This window comes from Pelmatolapia mariae, linkage group LG14 (assembly GCF_036321145.2).
Source record: "Pelmatolapia mariae isolate MD_Pm_ZW linkage group LG14, Pm_UMD_F_2, whole genome shotgun sequence".
NCBI lineage: Eukaryota > Metazoa > Chordata > Actinopteri > Cichliformes > Cichlidae > Pelmatolapia > Pelmatolapia mariae.
This window is the reverse complement of record NC_086239.1, coordinates 12,046,359-12,064,734: the sequence shown is the minus strand read 5'-3', so window position 1 is coordinate 12,064,734 and position 18,376 is coordinate 12,046,359. Positions and strand designations below refer to the sequence as shown.

The following is an 18,376-nucleotide window of genomic DNA, read 5'->3' as shown; positions in this document are numbered from 1 at the left end:
TGGTTTTATACACATCAATAAACAGTATATAATGCATTAATACAGTATATTATGGCTCAAATGATCGGCACCTTAACAATCTGCAATCTTAAAGTGCTTTTTAGGCCTTTGAGGTAAGTACCATAACTACTAAACACTTTGGGTACAGTATCGGCTGTATCAGTTGTACTTGGATGAGTTTTTCCTGTGAGATTACTAACATTTAAAATGTGGTTTAGATGGGTTTTTTTTCCAAAGTGTTGAGTAGTAGTTTTTCATTTAAATGAATAAAAAGCTTCCAGTAACTGAAAGACACACTCCTACTCTTGTGTCCCGGTCACTTAGCCTACATAGTCAAAGCCTTGACTAATGCCAGAGGGCTTTCCTCTTGGAATATCAGTGTGACCTACAGCCACTGAGGAGGCCCAGCTGCAGTCATTTCTCAGCCCAAGCTTAAATCCAGTTATGCAATCCTTTTCTTTTCCAGACCACACACATTCACATGTACTCCCTCAAGGTGTAACTGCCTACCTAAGGTCCAGTCTCACAAACCACAGGATGCAAGTAACCCAGCATTTTGAAATCTTTGCTCGTTACTCTGATTTAGCCTTTTTCCCCTGCCCAGAATCAAATCTGACTCTTGAAGGATGTTATGGAACAAGCAAGAATATAGACATAAAGCGAGAGAGAGAGAGAGAGAGAGAGAGAGAGAGTGAGAGTTGGGCAGAGCAACGTGTGTTGCCAATGACCTCAGAAAAGCTGAGTATTAATAGCCACAGGGACAGCAGCCATCCCAGTGCTATTTCTGGTTATGGCATCACACTGTGTGTGTGAGATGAATGTGAAACTGTAAAAGTATGTGGCTTAACAATGTGTCTGCATGCGGCGATCATAAAAGCGTATTGCAAGATGTCTCATGAGTTTAAAACTACACTGTCAGCAAAATGTAGCGTAAATAACTCATTCTTGTCTTTTTGGCTAACCACAATTGTCTGCTGCAGTTGTTACAGCACACAGCACACCAGTAATGGCCATTGCTGGGCAACACAGGAAAGACAACTTCATAGACACTTGATTCTTGAGATTTTGAGCCTGTGGAGGCCAAATTACAGGCTATTTCTTAGTACTCCACAATGTTAGCGTCATTTGTTATTGTAATTCATTGATGCCACACTTTTAGTTTCAGTTTCTATGTTTACTCTTTGATATTCACATGCAGAATTTGCTGACATTTAGAAAATGTATCTCCTTTATTATCTGTAAAACATTTTGTCTTCCACTGACTGTAACTCTGCTGCTTTGTAGCATTAATTAGCCCAGTTTAGTTGCGTAGAGTAGCTAATGGTTGCTGGTGTCAGGGGAATGTTGCAATTGGTATCATTTTTAACATGATGAAATGCAAAAAGTCCATTAATATTTCAAGAATGGCTTTTTAAATTCTTTCTTAGTGGACTGATTGTCTTTATACTATCTTTATACTCACCTGCAGTCACTTTATGTACACCTGTTCAACAGGTTGTGAACAAAATGATCTAATAAGCCCATCATGTGACAGAATCTCAGTGTGTTTAGGCATGTAGGCATGATCAAGTGGAGTTCAAGCTGAACATCAGAATGAGGAAACAAGGTGATTTAAATGACTTTGAATGTGGCATGATTGTTGGTGCCAGCTAATCTGAACATTTCAGAAAAGGTTTACAAAGCATGGTCTGTAAAACAGGAAATATCCAGTCAGCGGCAGTTCTCTGAGTGAATGTCAGAGGTCAAAGGAGAGTGGCCAGACTGTTTTGAGCTGAAGGAAAAACAATAACCAAATAACCATTCGTTACACATTGGATCTTGACACAGATGTGCTGCAGTAGTTAAAGAACACGCTGGGTGTCACTCCTGTGAGTTAAGAACAGGAAACTGAGGCTGCATCTGCGGCTTCACACAGTGTCAGCAAAATTGGACAAAAGAAGTTTGGAAAAACATTTAGATCATGGGATGGATCAGAATCTGGTCTAAACATCATGAAAGCATGGATCCATCTGTCATGGTCCAACACTGGGTTGTTTGGTGTTTATCAGTCTCATCAGTCACTGTTTAAAAGTAGCTGTTTCTGCTCCCAGCCTCCACCAGATAATCAGCCTCCTCATCAGGTTGTTTTGCAACACCTTTGTTTACTTACCCTCTCAGTGTGTTAGTGCTCTTTCGCCACATTTCCAGTTCCTCCTGGCTACATATGTATGCATAATTTTCTCAGGGATTAATAAAAGTCTGATTCTGGCTAAATAAGTGGTTTTCTCATCTGCAGAACGAAACTGTTTCCTTTCTGCTGGTCAACTTCTACTGTAAAGCTGTTTTGGAGCTCTCACCTCATTTCACCATATGCCTGCTCCCCTCTATCAATGTCCACCTCTCCTGGAAAAAAACCAATGGGCAGACTCCCCAGGGTCCCCTCAGCGGTACCCCTCAGTTACAGATTCCCTCCGAGTGGTCAATAATCTTTTGAGTCCCCTTATAACTATTGGTCTGACCGGCCCTTGATACCATCCTGCCTCACATCAATGGTTCAGGGTACTGGTGATAGCTTAGTGGTGTGGGGGATAGTTCCTTGGCACACTTTGGCATCCTTAGTACCAACTGAGCACAATTTAAACACCACACCCTTCCTGACTATTGTTGCTGACAATGCCATGCCCCTTTATGACCATGGTGTACCCATCTTCTGATGACTGCTTCCAACAGGACAATGCTCCATGTCACAAAACTCAAGTCATCTCAAACTGATTTGTATAACATGACAAAGAGTTCACTGTGCTCAGAGTCCCTCCACTGTCACCAGATCTAAATCCAATAAAGTACCGTTAGGATGTGGGATGTGGTGGCACAAATCTGCAGCATCTGCATGATGACGTCATGGCAATATGTACCAAAATCTCTCAGGAATGTGTCTTTAAAGCGGTTGCGATTGAGCGGGCACTGAGTGTACTTTGTTTACCATAAATAACCAACAAAATTTTGCAAAAATTTGGCAAACCGTCTTCTGTAATTCAAACTCTTATATACAGAAGTTCTGTGGGTGTTGTTTATGCTGTCAGAAGAAACAGGAAAGACTAGGGTGAGATACACAGACTAAACTCGATATGTTAAATTAACAGTGGTATCACAAGGAAGGGTGTTGTTATCAGTATGTTAAACACAGCAACAGTTTAACATATCTGATGGCTGCATTTTCAAAACATTTACAGTGGTTTTATATGAGTTATAGTTTTTTCAAGTACTTATATGAAGCCTTGATTAAGTACAGGGTACATAAAATATGTATCTCAGTTTGATCCTTAAGCCTCCAAAGGCATCTGTGGTTACATTTTAACCAATCAAAAGCCTTAATCAGAGACCTGATGGAGCACATTCACATGTGGCGTTGACAGGCACACATCAAACACGTGTACACATGGAGGGAGTTAGGCTCTCACTCTTTTTCTCTCTCTTTCTCTCTCTGTCACAAACACACACACTCAGGGGACTGGAACCCCATAATTACCGAGCAGTAGAGCCCACTAACCACTGGCTGGCCCCGGCCTGATCATGTGATGGTGCGATCACTGGGGCCCAGCACGGAGAAACATTTTCCCACACTGCAGATCCAGGGTCAGTTTTACAGTTTCCCTCCTGGTCATTGAGGTTGTGAAGGGGTTATTAAGCTGATCCATAGACTGCACTTAAGAGAAATATCATTCCAGAGCTGTGCAGTAATACAGAATGTGGCATGTGTCTCTTCATGGCTTCTCCAGGAGCACGAGTTTATTTTTGTTTTATTTCCCCTGTCCGCACAGATCTTTGATTGTACAGTACTTGTCTGGACACAAAATTGCTGTGTTGGCTGATGAAATTATAATCTTGTGTGCTTTATGTCGGTTTTCTCTTTTTTATCCTGAAGAGGAAGACAAAAAAGGAGAACTGCCAGCTGCTCCCCACAGTAATGAGAGTAGATGAAACAAGTTTCATGTATTGAGGATTATTAACTGATTTGGACTTCTGATGGTGATTATGCTGCTGTTTAAACTAATTACCCAGTATATTCCCAAGCAGGTAACTTTTGTTATCAGAATATTTTTTGCGTCATCAATACCTGACATTTTCTAGTTGCTGTTTTTTACTAGAATGCCAGCCAAAGGGGTCTTACTGTATACGAAGTGGCTCAGGGACTGACAGAAAGGTGTAAGAAATCTGTTTTAATTCAAGGTGATACAGCAATGGTCAGAAATATTAATTTTAATGAATCATTACAGAGAGAGATGTGACAGCCAGGAAGAGCAGTGTTGACAGAGCAGAGCTTTGCTGTTGCTGCCCATTGTTGAGGTAGTACTCAGCAACCTTCTTGTTGGGGTTTGTGCCGGTGAACCAGAGCTGCATGCATTTCCCAGAGGTTTTGGTGTATGTGGTATAGATGTAAGAGTTGGACCAGATTTCTTCACACATGGATTTGGGTGTGGGGAAAACATCAGTCCACTTACTGCACTTGCTACCTTCAGGGCATTTGTTGATACCTGTGACAGAAATGAATGCATTTGATAAATTTTAATAGTGTTGTTTCTGCATAGGTGTAAATGTAAAAACGACAACAACAACAAAAAACTCAAATGTTTTTGCAAAACTGTGAATATGCTTGCTGTGGTTTATAAGAGTAATGCAAGCACAAACATGCATGTCTGCTTTGTGTTTTCCATGTGTGGGCCCCACCTGAGCTCCAGTCCCATCCCTTGTGCCAGTTAGTTTTGCAGGTGAAATCATTCTTGCAGTCTTCCCACCAGGTTTCACAGTCCTCCTTACATAAAGGCACATCTAAGATGCGCTCCTTACGCCAGCTCTGATCCACCTACACAAATGCACACCATTGGCTGATTAGTATAATCAGTAATGCACTAAATAAGCCCCTTTCCCTCATAGTTCTAACTACTACGTATATATATATAGGTCCCTCATCCTATTCTATGGAGCACTAGGTGCGGTGACTCCCAAGCTAGGCGAGTGGCTCCAGCAGATCCCGGGAACAACATCGGAGATCTCTGTCCAGAAGAGCGCAGTCCTGGGAACAGCTAAGATACTGCGCAGGACCCTCAAGCTCCCAGGCCTCTGGTAGAGGACCCGAGCTTGAAGGATAAAACCGCCCGCAGGCGCGAGATGGGTGTTTTTTTTTTTTTTTTTAATATATACATATATATATATATATATATATATATATATATATATATATATATATATATGAATTCTGTTTCATCAGTTTGAACAACAGACCATTTCAGTCCTTTCAACTTCCTGTGCTGCCATCTAGTGACAAAATATAGACAAACATTAGACACTCAAATGCACACATGGATGAGAATACTCACCGGTTGTATCCAAGGTCCCAAGTGTGGTGAGCACTCATAAAAACAAGTGTCCTGGATGAAATGTTTTTTGCACTCCTTGCTCATAATACCACAGTGATTCCAGTTGAAGTTGTAGAGATAGGAGGCATCGTCATGGGCTTCTGCAGAGGTGTTGGCTGTGCAGCATGCATTATCTCGCCATGGAGAGCACTGGGAAAAGGACACCAGAATCACTTTATGGATTTGGAACTAAAAAAATGTTTTTTCCACCAAGCTCCTTGGGGTTTAAATCAAGACAAGAAGGGAAACCTTAGCGACAGTGCTATGTTTGCAATTATCACCTGCTGGTACAGTTGTCCCTCAGGGCCAGGCTCTGTTTTGTGATGTTTTGCATCCATACACATGTTCAGTTTGTCCAGAGACATGGCTCCACCAGAGAGGGCAAGCAGCAAGGCCAGGACAGACCACATGACTGTAGGGGAGGGAAGCATCAACAGCAGGTTGTAGGAAAAATCTTAATACTGCTTATTAAGAGGCCAATAGTGGGAAGAAGGAAATAGTATGGGATAGCAGCCAACTCCCTGTGACCTCTAACCCGAGTCTGACGAACAGTATTTTGCTGAGTTAATTTTCTACCATCAGCAGGCAGGTGTCTGGATTGTTTGGTCATAGGTACTAATCTAATATTTTAACAGTATTTACAGTATTTAACAGCCCTGGTGTAGATCTCTTTCAGTAACAGACCTAGTGACAAAGTTTAGAGTTTATGGTAATCCGGACAGTCCTTGTTTTTGCTTTTTTTGTAAGAAGACAACCTGAATTCTCTAAAACTATAGAACTCCAAACTGGACAAAAATTTACAAGGAAGAAAAGTTTAACAATGCTGACTGATGTGGTAGTGGTGACATAATAAGGGCTGGGTATCGATTTCGATTCCGATTCACAAAGTCCCGATTCGATTAGATCCCTGATTCCATTCAATTCGATTCAATCTTGACTCAGACAGTGAGAAATAATATAATTCTCATCATTTATCAATACATATCCATATTTTTATATCTATGTATAAAAACAAAGCTGACACTTGTGAGACTTTATCAGAGGTGTAAGCATCACAGGAGATGTCATTGTGTTAAAGTAAGTGAGGATAAAACTCAGAAAAACATGAAGGAGATTTTCTTGGCCAGAAGAAGGACAGAGGATTTGTTAGAGAGCGTTTTGCATTTTGGCATAATTTCAAAAAGTTTGAAGTTCTTTATTGAACAGCAGAAATTAGGCTTTCTTGTCGGAGGTCATTTTTGAAACAAAAACCCCAAAACAAAACAAAACAGCGGCCAACAGCACTGAACACAACGGTAGACTGGTGCATAATAAGCAAGCGAATAGTGCAGAAAACAGAGATATTTCATGGTAAACTGGTCTCTTGAGTACACTGAGAGAGAGAAAGAGCTGTGCAGGAAGTTTGATTTTATCGTGGTGGAAGCAAAACAGCAAAAGTAAGAGAGAATTCATGACGATGTTTATCAAATGTGAAGCATAGTTTTGATCTTCTTTTGCAGCTGGTTCAGCGAATTGTGGCCAGAGAGTAATGAAACCTCCAGCTTCATAATCTTTCAGATGTCGGTCTTCAGCACCGACGGCACGCACGTGGACATGATCCGCGCTTTGTGTTCACTTCTTTTTGTGGAATCCGTTTACCTGCACTTTGTGAACTTTTTATCTAGAAAGTTGCTATATAAATAAAATGTTACTTACTTTCTTTTGCTTACTCTGTCCCATGTGTGATTTTTCTCTCTGCTAATCTGACTTTTGGGTTCTTTTAAATACTAAATATAAGACATGAGAAAGGTTTACCCACAATGCCACAACAAATAAAGTGTGGCTCCTGAATGCAGCATAAAAATGCAAAAGGACACAATGTAAGTTATAAAGTGAACTCTGTCAGAGAGCAAATGTGCCTCTTCACCTTTTTCGCGTTTAAAAGCCAAACATTAAAAAACATGAAAGATAAACTCGCCAACGATTCTGTAAAGCTCTAATCATCATGTATAGATGAAGTAATCCATATGCATGTAAATAGAAGTAGCTGTGTATTATCGTATAGTTTAGAAAGAAAAACTAGATGCAGCTGTGGTGAAAATTCATTAGAGACAAAGTAATAATGAACAAATTCCCTTTACCTTTGGATTTGGTGATGACTCCTTTTTGAAGGGATGATCCTACAAAGCTGTAACTGCAGATGCCCTTTAACACACTTCTCAAGACCATACAAGAATTTCCAAACACAGATTTGTGCCTGACTGCGTGTTTGTGTGTGTGCGCGCGTGTCAGACTGTGTGGGTAGAGTGTGAGCGAATGAATGTGAAAACTTGCTGTGCTTTTGACTAATTAGTTTTCAAAGTCCAAAGTCCATATGAAGTGTGTGTGTGTGTGTGTGTGTGTGTTTGAGATGAAAGATATAATGGGTAGACGTGACAAATTCAAACACTCCCCCACCTCCAGTGGTATGGGTATCCAGTAGCTCTGATTTGCTGTGAACTTCAGGTCTGGGTCCCCCGGTCCCTTCAGAGTGGTGGGTCACTTTAAATGACTATAATTACCATGTTCTCAGTTATCTCCATTATCCTATGATGAAATACTTCTGACCTGATTGGACTAGTATTCTTCAGGTGATTATGCCTGCATCTGCAAGGTACAAGAGGTCACTGAACTACTCTCATAATTATGAAAATGAAGTCAGTTATATTTTATGGCTTTCACAGTCACATGCACTCAGTCAACATCTATGGGAGATTTTGGACCACCATGTAAGACAATCCTCTCCACTGCCATCATAAACACCAAATGCGGGACTATCTCATAGAAGAGCGATATTGCATCTGGTCAGATAACTGTAGAACCAGTACCAGGCTGTCGTTAAGCTACTTTAACACTCTTGATGTCGGATTTTTCTTTAATTTGTTACCAGTCAGCAGTTCCTGTGAGCATGTGATTTTCCAGTTTTATAACATCTGGCCATGAAGAATATCAGTCTTATCTCAAGGTCTAACCTGCTCACCACCACCCTCTCATACAGACACAGAGACACACAGACGCACACACACACACACACACACACACACACACACACACACACACACACACACACACACACACACACACACACACACACACACACACACACACACAAGCTGTTGTGACAGAGCAGCGTGACCTAGGATGACAATAAAAAGATCAAAAGGATGGTAAGTAAGATCTTTTCCAATCGTGATGTCACTTTTAGTGATCTCATAATGACAAAGAAAAAATAGACTTTACAAACACCCTCAAGAGAGTAATTTCTTTGCATGTGCATGAATGTGCTTATACTTGAGGTTAATGCTCTGAACCTACTGATAAGAATGTTCAACTTCAGCAGCATTTACAGAAACCAGCCGTGAACTACGACAAAAATTCTGTTATCTCAGCAGCTTCCTATAGTTTGAAAGAGAGATTGTGTTATGGGTTGCTTAAAGCTGATATACACTAATCACATAATACACAATACTACTGCTACTACTAATAAATAATATATGGCAGATGCTACTCTTCCAGACAGATACAGTACTGTGCAAAAGTCTTTACTCACCTCTCATTTTACTCACTACTTTTTTTCAGTCACTTTGTTACCAGCAGCATGCCACAAAAATGCATTATTTATTCCCATTTATTCAGTCGAATCTATTTGACTGGGACAAAGTAGGGTTAAGAAAGATAATTCATCTTTGAGCTATTAGCTGAAAACGTGGCATATCTCAGCTTGTTGTGCAAAAAAATCTGAGACAGGACGTGAGAGATGGTTCAGTTGATCCATCTACTGTTCATCAAAGCTTCATCAGAAATGGTCTAAAGTGGAAGGGTGGCTGTCGAGAAACCATTCTTAAAGAAGAGCAACAGAGAGAAAAGACAAATTACACAAGCACTGGACTGAAAACCAGTGGAAACAGGTCTGATGGAGTGATGAATTCAAATTTGAAATTTTTTGTTTAAATCATCATGCATTTGTACACAAGAGGTCAGGAGAGAGGTAAAACAGAGAGTGTCTAAAGCTATCTGTAAAACATGGTGGAGGCTATGCAAAAGGGAGCCAACATGCCGAGAGGAGCTTTGAATGCCTTTCAAGAAGCCTGGCGAACTATTCCTGAAGTCTACTTAAAGAAAGGACAAGAACACTTGACTAAAAAAGTTCCTGAGTGATTGAAAGTCTCCATCATTTTGCTGTATAGACTAAGGGATCTCTTTATCCTCTTTTTATATTCAGCTTCTGTGTTGGTCTTCCAGTTCAACCTGTTGTTGATGATGATGACATCCCAGTTCTCCTTCAGCTTGTCAACACCATTTTCAGGATAGACATAAAATGAAATAAAATAAAGACAAATAACATGTTTTATTGCATATACGGATCATTAATATCGCTGTAACACATTTTAGTTAAAGGTCATTATTGTTTCTACTTTATTTAGAACCTCTCGTACCACAGACGTGGCTCATGCTCCGAAAAGGGAACCTTTATGGAGAGCCGCTGGAGAAAAGAGGACTCTTTATGGGTGAACACCAGCAGTTTCCGATAATTTGTTTTGAATTATTGTCGAGCCACTGACAGGGACTCAGAGTGTGGATTTCGGGTAAGGTTAAGCACGATGTTATTTTATTGTTTGATTATATCACATCATTTTCAATCCACAATATCAGGGGAGTGTTAGATTTTAGAGTCTGTGAGTCTTAAATTGGAGGACTTTTAAATCGACCGTTAATGACGTATTAGCTGTTCCTCTGTCGTTTGTTGTCTTAACGCAAACTCCGGCTTCAGGTTTCTTTCTGTTTTGTGGGATTTATTTCTGTTGTGTGACAGAAATGTCCACGCTGTTTCCGTCGTTGCTGCCCCGGATAACGGAGTCCCTGTGGTTTAATCTGGACCGACCGTGTGTGGATGAGACCGAGCTGCACCAGCAAGAGCAGCAGCACCAGACCTGGGTAAAGGCTCCCCAGAGCAATTATAGACTTGTATTTTCCATCTTTATGCTATTTTGTTGCTTCCAGTTCACTTACGATGAGTTTATATAGTGAGTTTGCGCGTTTTAGTTTATAATTTATTAGTTTGAGTATTTCCGAAAGGCTAAAAGTCATATAGAAGTCATTATTTTTCCTTTATCAGAATCAAAATAATAAATAAAGTTATAAATAAATCTTTATCCCAGGAGGAAATCGTTCTAACTTGAACTATAAATATGAAAGACAGAAAGTGTAAACACTATATATATATCTATATCTATATATATATATATATATATATATATATATATATATATATATATATATATATATATATATATATATATATATATAAAAGAGTAAAACTAAGCCAGTCAAAGTGCAATGTTTAGTCAAAATTAAATGTTATGAAGTTAAAACAATACTATACTATACACAGTACAGTGTGAAAGATTGTTTAGTACTTAGCATAACTTGGACAGTATTGTCATTTCTGAAACCTCAGATCAGTCAAGCTCCACAGCTGCAACATCTCTGGCCATGCACGATCAGTCTATTGATCGTATTATGAGACTTCATACACTTTAATATGTGCAAACTGTCTCTACCGTAGCTGCAGAGCATTGCTGAGAAAGACAACAACCTGATGCCCATTGGAAAACCAATTTTTGAGGTAACGGGAAAAAGATTTTTAAACACAAAATAGACACAGTGTGAAACAGACTGGATACTTTGTTCCCCTCCATTCATGCTCTCTGCATTTACTGGGTGCAGGCAGGCTACGAAGAGGAGGAAGAAGAAGATGACGAAGATGAAGAAGACAGCGAGGAAGACTCAGAAGATGAAGAGGACATGCAGGACATGGATGAGATGAACGACTACAACGAGTCACCTGATGATGGCGAGATCAATGAGGTGCTTTTCTTTATGATTTGAATAATTTTTTTTCCAGGCGACAGTATCACAAACCCAACGGTCATGAGGTGTTTTAATGTTAAGACTTGGTAAAAATACATCTATCTAAATGTAATTCAATTTCTTTCCATTACCAAAACTGCCTCTAATCTAGCTCGGTTTCTTTCTGTCAGGTGGATATGGAAGGACCAGATCAAGACCAAGACCAGTGGATGATTTAAGACGATACTGGTTTTCATCAGGCTGGCCCTGGGTTTCCACTCCATGCTTAAAATACGTCTGCTGCTCTTCAGTCTCTGACATGTTTTTATGTGTGAAATTAGGGAAAGAATAATGCTGAAGAATCACCATAAGATACTTTGAGAAATCAGTGCATTTTTCTAACTTAAATTTAATTACAATTGACAGTGTGTGACGGTGGAAAATACTTTAAACCAATCAAAGTGGCTCCAATTGTGTGGTGCTCTTAAGTAGTGTTGTTTTTGTATCCAGTCAGGAAAACCTTCACGCAGTGGTAGCAGCAGGCCCACTGATCCGTTATGTAAACCTTGAACTTTTGCTATCTACAGTTATGCAGAGCAGCGTCTGCAACCAGCAGACTAAGCATGACCATAACGTCAAGTCAGCAAAATAACTTATTGACCTATGCAAGAGTCATCCAGTTGCTTCACCATATAGTCCTGTTCTGTTTCCCAGCAGTGTTTTGTATGTTACAGAAATACCTTCAGCAGAGCATTCATAAAACCCCAGGACATGTATTCTGATCAGACACTTTTTATATTTTGAACTATGTCGGAAGCAAAAGCTGCTAACAAATATTTAAATATGAGACACAGAGTTCTGTCATGGTTATGTTGTAGAATATTTAACCATGGCATTCCCTACTTCTGCTGAAGTTGTAAATTATTTTAACTGAACCATGTTTCTGTTTTTGTGTATTTGAATTTATTAATAAAATATAACAAAATGTGACGCGTCACTTGTAGTTCAATAAAAATTTTGAGAATTTTGGTGGTGGGATGTCCAAGGTTTATATAATTAGACTTTAACTGCAGGAAAGATTTTAAGAATTAATGCTTGCAGTTATCATCTGAAGGAAGACAGGTGATTAATATTAACATGTACTTTAATAAAAATGTAATTTTAATTTAAATTTAATTTGCATTTAGATTAAATTTTCGAGTGTGAGTCTCTCAAATTTGGGAGTAAGAAAAAAGAAGCCTTAAAAAAGTTGTTTATTTGAGTCTTTTAAACAAAAGAAATGACATGAGATGCTGAGAAGTCACAACAAAGTCCCAGTAGAATAAAAGGTGATTGGAGCATATAAGATACCTAAAGTGGGGATTGTTTATATTTTTCTATATAGAAAGTGTCAGCCTTTTGTTTTAAGGTTTAATTTAGCTTTTTTGTTTTGTTTTTGTGGGTAAATGTTGCAGTAAATTATATCTTGTGAAATCGGTGGGGCACTAGGTCAAACGGGATCTGCAGTAAACCTTGAAGCTCCTTCTTTACCCAGTATGCACTAGTGAGTTATTTTGCAAGGTATTTCTTCACAGGTTGAGCTGTATTGTTACACAGACTAGAAATTGAAACGATACCCCATTAGATGAAGTAAGAATTTGGACATTTCTGTTTCTGAAGTGTGTGTTTGAGTAACAATATGAAATCCTGCCATGATGTCATGATCTATTTGATTCCCTGGTACACCAGCTCAGCCATCCCATCCCTGATGCCCTTGCTATACTCTAGCGTGGCCCGGTGGATCCTCCATTCATACAGGCCACTCTTGCGAATATATCTAAGGAACTTTGGAGCACCAGGAAACAGCACGTTGTCTGCCAGGATAATAGATCCTTTTCCCAGTAGACCAGAGCCCTCGAGCATCTGTAACACACAGAGACAGCGAGTGAGGCAGCTGGGTGGGTAACAGTAGGAAAGAGCAAACATTTAAGTCAAATATATAATATAATATATACAAATATCCTGTCTAATAATTTATTCTCATTACTTGCAGGTCAGGGAGGTAACATTTCTTCCAGTGGTCCATGAAGACAAAATCCAGTCTTTCCAAATTGTAGTCAGAGCGCAGCTGAGGGATCACTTCATCAGATGGATTGACAATCAGCTCCACCTGAGGAAAGCACAGCATGGTTATCAAAAGTATAAAACTCTCATTGTTTAGTAAAATTAGAGTAATAAAGCCCCAAATGTGTCTGGTCTTTCAGACGGCCTGCGGCACATGAAGTGTACTGAACAAAGAACATTTTTTCAATTGTTTAGATGCTTCTCTATCTCACCGTGTCATCATCAAACCCTGCCAGGCGGATGACTTTCTCAGCGATAGCGGCATTTCTCTGGTCCATCTCGATGCTGTAGAGCCTGGCGCCCAGAGGCAGAGAACGGGCAATCCGCACAGTGCTGTATCCACAGTGGGCACCCAGCTCCAGCACTGTCAGAGGGCTGTGCTCCATCAGCAGCCGGTCCAGGATCTTTCCTAAAAATCAAGGAAACCATACACGCAAATACACACCTAAAGGTGCTTTTTACTTTTTTAAAAAAACAAACAAAGATTATGTTTGCTGTGTTCAAACTCTGTACCTTTTTTAGGTCCAATGTTGCTGATGAACTCCACCTTGCTGCACCAGACATCAAAGGTGTCCAGGATGCTGTCAGGGTCTCCGGGGGTGGCATGAGTGAGGACGTACTGAAAGGCACGCTCCTCTCGGCTCAGACCAGTAACGCAGTCCTTCCATATCCTGATGAGGACTGCCCGATAGAACAGCACAAAGAAGTAACGGTACCTGATAATCAGCGTCAGCAGGAGTGGAAGGAAGGCCAGAGCAATAGCAGGAGACACCATCCTAGCATCTACAGACAGAAACACACATGCACAGGTAGGTTATTTGTCAGATATGTTTTAACAAAAGTGAGCTCTGTATTATTTATTACAAGAAGTATAAGTAAACCTCCTCATGTGCTTTTACACTCATAATACTGACTACAAGGGTTTTTGAAAGATGTTTTGATAGAATGGCTCTGGAAAACCTAAATGAGGAAACCTTTGGGAACAAATAGTCTACACACACACATTTACAGCATGTCATTAAATTATGTCTGCTCTCTCCCATAGTTTGTGTCTTGTCTCTCTTTCTCTTTTCTCTCTCTTCTTTAACCTCACCCACCACTCGGTCGCGGCTCATGGCTGCGCCTGCTTGAGCCAAATTCTGTGGAGGTTTCTATCTTTGGCCTGGTGTTTGCCATAGGGGATCATTAAATTGGTGTTTTTGTGAACTGGCAAATCTTCTAATACCTGAAGTATACTTGTTGCTCTCGTTCTGATTCCCACAGAATCAGAAAGAGAGCAAAAAAAACGTGGCGCACAGGTATATCTTAGCTCCATGAATGTTCTTATCCATGTCAGATATGCCACCAGATCACTGGAAACCACCTAACAACAGTATAAAAGTAACTATTTTTGCATTTACACACCTTATAAAAGCACTGAATCATTTTGATTTCATGGTCAACAGCATAAACAGAGAAAATATTACTACTCATCTTCAATTTAACGTTGATAGGTGTCTTAGACAACACTGTGCGTGCTTTCCTTTAAAATTTAGAAATTCTATGATTGGCACAAGGAAATTTATATTATTGCATGTTTTCTTAGCTCAGGTTCATTGAGGAAGGCAGTTGTCTTTTTTAAATAAACATCAACTGATGTCCTCATAAAAATAAAGAATCATAATTCAGGGGCAGTGCTACCACTCTCCAAACTACAAAACCACTTACTTATTCTGTTTATGCACTATGTCTTAAACTATGATGTACTGGCATGTAAAACAGCAGCAGGAGGTAATACTGCACTGGATAAAGAAAAACTTGTTTCCCAAAGTGTGTCTCTGTTGTGCATTTTTCAGTAACGTAGTCTGGTTTAGCTTTTATGTGTGACCTAAGCTGTAAGTAAGGACAACAAGGATGCAGAAAAGCCACAATTTTCATTTAATCATTATTTCTTTACAGCAAAGAAATAAATGTACGTACATGTGACAGGAAACTGTTAATAATTAAAACACTGTGATCTTTATTTGTAATCACGAAACATTTCTGAGCTGAATGAACTTCTAATACTCATGTATGCAAAACGACATCTGCACAGAAACAGGTGTAGCCGCCATAGTCTCATGCTAAATGTGAAAGAAAGTGCTGTGCCGCTCTAGATGTTTCTACTGCCCCACATAACTGTAGACTCCACAGACTTTCTGCATCACACTGAACAGAATCCATGTTACTCGGAAAGAAAAGACAAACTTACCTGTTTAATAAAAAGCAGAGCAGACTTTGAAAGGTGGCACTTGAGCTGAGGCAGGTGCAGAAACACAGGGAGAAGAGCGTGTGTGTTTAAGAGAAGCTCAGAGACACAAGGCTGTGAATAATTTATGTATCACGTGCATGACAGTATATATATCCTATAAATATTCCCATTTAACAGAATTAAAACTACAACTGTTTAACATTAGCTTTTGCCACTTTTCATGTGACATGAAGAAACCAGTATATTAAAAAAAAATAAAATACAAATAAAATGAGCAGCAGGAGAAACAAGGGCAGTGTGAAACTGACATTTGATATTGTGATGGACCGAACAGTGAAGGAAACTTAGGCACAGGTTAAAGTCCAAAGAAATGATTTTTTATTTAACCCAAAAAAACATAATTGGTTAAATCATGCAAAAAGAATCAAAATCTTGGGCCCATAAAAGAGGTCAAAATAACAGAACTCTACTCAAAATTGACAACACTACTGATAACTCAAACAAACTGACCTGACTTAACGAGACAAAGGGGAAACTTAAATAGTGGCTGATCAGCCCACAAAAATACAAAGGGGTAAAACACACAAAACCTAACTGAAACCAAACATAATGAACTCCAATTCCCCCCCATGGTCCCGAGTTATGGCATGAACCAATTTGCAGTCTTCCTTTAAAGCTCGCTCCGCCCCTTTTCCACCTCTTGGCTCCTTAATCAAGGGACTGGAGCAGCTGCAACTAAGGTAACTCAGAAAACAAAAGATTAATCATACATAACAGTGTAAACTAAAATGTGCGCACTTATTTTAGAATGCAGTGTTATGTGGATATGTGAATTAACTCTAAACCAAAACCAGTTATTTATTGTCCTGTAAATTAATTCCTATATTTAAAGAAAGACAAATGTGAATGCAATGTTACTTATAAGCCTCTACACTAACATGGTGGATATTACCACTGTGTGGCTGTAAGTGCAGCCATCACACACTCCCCCTCTTCAGATCTCTCCCTGGGACAGCGAGAGAGACAGTCTGCAGTGCAGTTATCTTTGCCGGGGATGTGGTTGATGGTGAAGCGGAATGGCTGGATTGCAAGGTACCATCGCGTGATCCTTCCATTTGTGTCCTTCATTCTCTCTATCCATTGAAGAGCCTTGTGGTCTGTTTCCAATATGAACTCCCGTCCGAGAAGATAATACCTAAAGGAGTCCAGGGCCCACTTGATGGCAAGACCCTCCTTCTCGATGGTTGAGTATCGCACTTCCCTCGGAAACAGCTTGCGGCTGATGAAGGCCACTGGATGACGCTCTCCAGGCGGTCCCTGTAACAGAACAGCTCCCAATCCTCTCTCTGAGGCATCAGTCTGAAGAATGAAATTTCTCTCAAAATCAGGGCTGTGCAAGACTGGGCTCTTACTCAGAGATTGTCGTAGGTCCTGAAAAGCCATCTTAGCCTCCTCTGTCCAGGTGATCTTATTGGGACTTCGGGCACCAGTCAGATCCGTCAGAAGAGCTGCCCTGGTAGAGAAATGGGGGATAAACCGATGATAGAATCCTGCCATACCTAAAAACGATCTCAGCTGTTTTCTGGTCTCTGGCAAGGGACAGGATTCTATGGCAGTGACCTTATCGACTTGAGGTTTTATTACTCCATTTCCAATCACAAACCCAAGGTACTCAGTTTCAGCCTTGGCAATGGCACACTTAGCTGGATTAACAGTCAACCCTGCAGACTGAAGACGCCCCAATACCTTCTCCAGGTGTTGCAGGTGTTCTTCCCAGGTAGAACTGAAAATCACTATGTCATCAAGGTAGGCTGCAGCAAAATCAGACATGTCAGACAGTACCTGGTCCATCAGTCTCTGGAATGTTGCTGGGGCACCATGCAGTCCAAAAGGCATGACTCTAAACTGGAACAAGCCCCACGGGGTCCGGAAAGCAGTCAACTCTTTTGAGCGCTCAGTCAGTGGTACCTGCCAATAACCCTTGCAGAGGTCTATTGTTGTCAGGTATCTGGCCTTCCCAAGGCGCTCAACCATATCATCAATGCGGGGAGTTGGATATGAATCAAATTGTGATATTGCATTCAGGTACCTGAAGTCTATGCAGAAACGGATACTGCCATCCTTCTTTGGCACCAGGACCACTGGGTGGCACCACTCGCTCTTCGAGGCTTCAATGATTCCTAGTGACAACATCAGCTCGATCTCCTCTTTCAACGGGATCAGTAGACGCTCAGGTATCCTGTAACTCATTCTCCTCACAGAAGCGCCATCTTTCAACACAATGTCATGTTCCACAATGTCCGTTCTACCAGGATTTTCGCTGAACACATCTAATTTACACAGGTTTCTCACCTGAGCCTGTCTTTCCTCAGGAAGATGGTTGAGATCCAGGTCCTGAGGAGTGGGTTTTGGCAGATACTGATCATCCACTTCCTCCTCCTCCGAAACCTCCCGGATCAGAAAGACATCCGCTTTTGGTCTCTCCACCCATTCCTTAAGCAGGTTAATGTGCAGTACTCTGCTGGAGCGGGGCTGATCTGGAATAGCGACCTTATAGGTTGTTTGCCCAAGTTTCTTTTGGATCTCATATGGCCCTTGCCACTTTGCTAACAGCTTACTGTCATCACTTGGAAGAAGCACCAGCACCTTCTGACCAGGACTGAAGGATCTTTGCCGAGCTGACTGGTCGTACCAGGCCTTCTGGTGCTGCTGTGCTTCTGCTTTGTGGGCTTGGGCCAGCTCCGTCATCTTCTCCAACCGTTCCCGCATCTGGACAACA

General features: G+C 40.5%; 3 protein-coding genes across 3 annotated transcripts; 1 reads left to right on the top strand and 2 right to left on the bottom strand.

Moving 5' to 3' along the window:
- Positions 1 to 4,239: 4,239 nt before the first annotated feature.
- On the bottom strand, positions 4,240 to 5,806 carry folr (folate receptor). Its single transcript, XM_063492717.1, has 4 exons — positions 5,678 to 5,806; positions 5,358 to 5,546; positions 4,708 to 4,843; positions 4,240 to 4,514 (listed from the first exon to the last, which is right to left on the bottom strand). Exons 1-4 carry the CDS (start codon positions 5,804 to 5,806, stop codon positions 4,240 to 4,242), a joined length of 729 nt encoding a protein of 242 aa, XP_063348787.1.
- A 4,094-nt stretch (positions 5,807 to 9,900) lies between these two features.
- anapc15 (anaphase promoting complex subunit 15) lies at positions 9,901 to 12,225 on the top strand. Its single transcript, XM_063492718.1, has 5 exons — positions 9,901 to 10,000; positions 10,228 to 10,349; positions 10,981 to 11,040; positions 11,142 to 11,282; positions 11,456 to 12,225. Exons 2-5 carry the CDS (start codon positions 10,230 to 10,232, stop codon positions 11,501 to 11,503), a joined length of 369 nt encoding a protein of 122 aa, XP_063348788.1. The 5' UTR covers positions 9,901 to 10,000; positions 10,228 to 10,229; the 3' UTR covers positions 11,504 to 12,225.
- A 743-nt stretch (positions 12,226 to 12,968) lies between these two features.
- Positions 12,969 to 14,165, bottom strand: tomt (transmembrane O-methyltransferase). Its single transcript, XM_063493845.1, has 4 exons — positions 13,881 to 14,165; positions 13,580 to 13,776; positions 13,291 to 13,413; positions 12,969 to 13,166 (listed from the first exon to the last, which is right to left on the bottom strand). The coding sequence occupies exons 1-4, from the start codon at positions 14,140 to 14,142 to the stop codon at positions 12,969 to 12,971; spliced, it is 780 nt and encodes a 259-aa protein (XP_063349915.1). The 5' UTR covers positions 14,143 to 14,165.
- Between the last annotated feature and the right edge of the window lie 4,211 nt (positions 14,166 to 18,376).

What these genes read in the sequence shown, in the direction of transcription:
- folr (XM_063492717.1), bottom strand. Translation starts at nt 5,806, where the DNA reads ATGTGGTCTGTCCTGGCCTTGCTGCTTGCCCTCTCTGGTGGAGCCATG. An exon ending in AGGGACAACTGTACCAGCAG is followed by an intron (nt 5,547 to 5,677) that starts GTGATAATTGCA and finishes TCCTTTTCCCAG; the next exon opens with TGCTCTCCATGGCGAGATAA. An exon ending in GGGATGGGACTGGAGCTCAG is followed by an intron (nt 4,515 to 4,707) that starts GTGGGGCCCACA and finishes TTTCTGTCACAG; the next exon opens with GTATCAACAAATGCCCTGAA.
- anapc15 (XM_063492718.1), top strand. Translation starts at nt 10,230, where the DNA reads ATGTCCACGCTGTTTCCGTCGTTGCTGCCCCGGATAACGGAGTCCCTG. An exon ending in AGCAGCAGCACCAGACCTGG is followed by an intron (nt 10,350 to 10,980) that starts GTAAAGGCTCCC and finishes TCTCTACCGTAG; the next exon opens with CTGCAGAGCATTGCTGAGAA. An exon ending in ATGATGGCGAGATCAATGAG is followed by an intron (nt 11,283 to 11,455) that starts GTGCTTTTCTTT and finishes TCTTTCTGTCAG; the next exon opens with GTGGATATGGAAGGACCAGA.
- tomt (XM_063493845.1), bottom strand. Translation starts at nt 14,142, where the DNA reads ATGGTGTCTCCTGCTATTGCTCTGGCCTTCCTTCCACTCCTGCTGACG. An exon ending in CAGGGTTTGATGATGACACG is followed by an intron (nt 13,414 to 13,579) that starts GTGAGATAGAGA and finishes TGCTTTCCTCAG; the next exon opens with GTGGAGCTGATTGTCAATCC. An exon ending in GTTACCTCCCTGACCTGCAA is followed by an intron (nt 13,167 to 13,290) that starts GTAATGAGAATA and finishes TGTGTGTTACAG; the next exon opens with ATGCTCGAGGGCTCTGGTCT.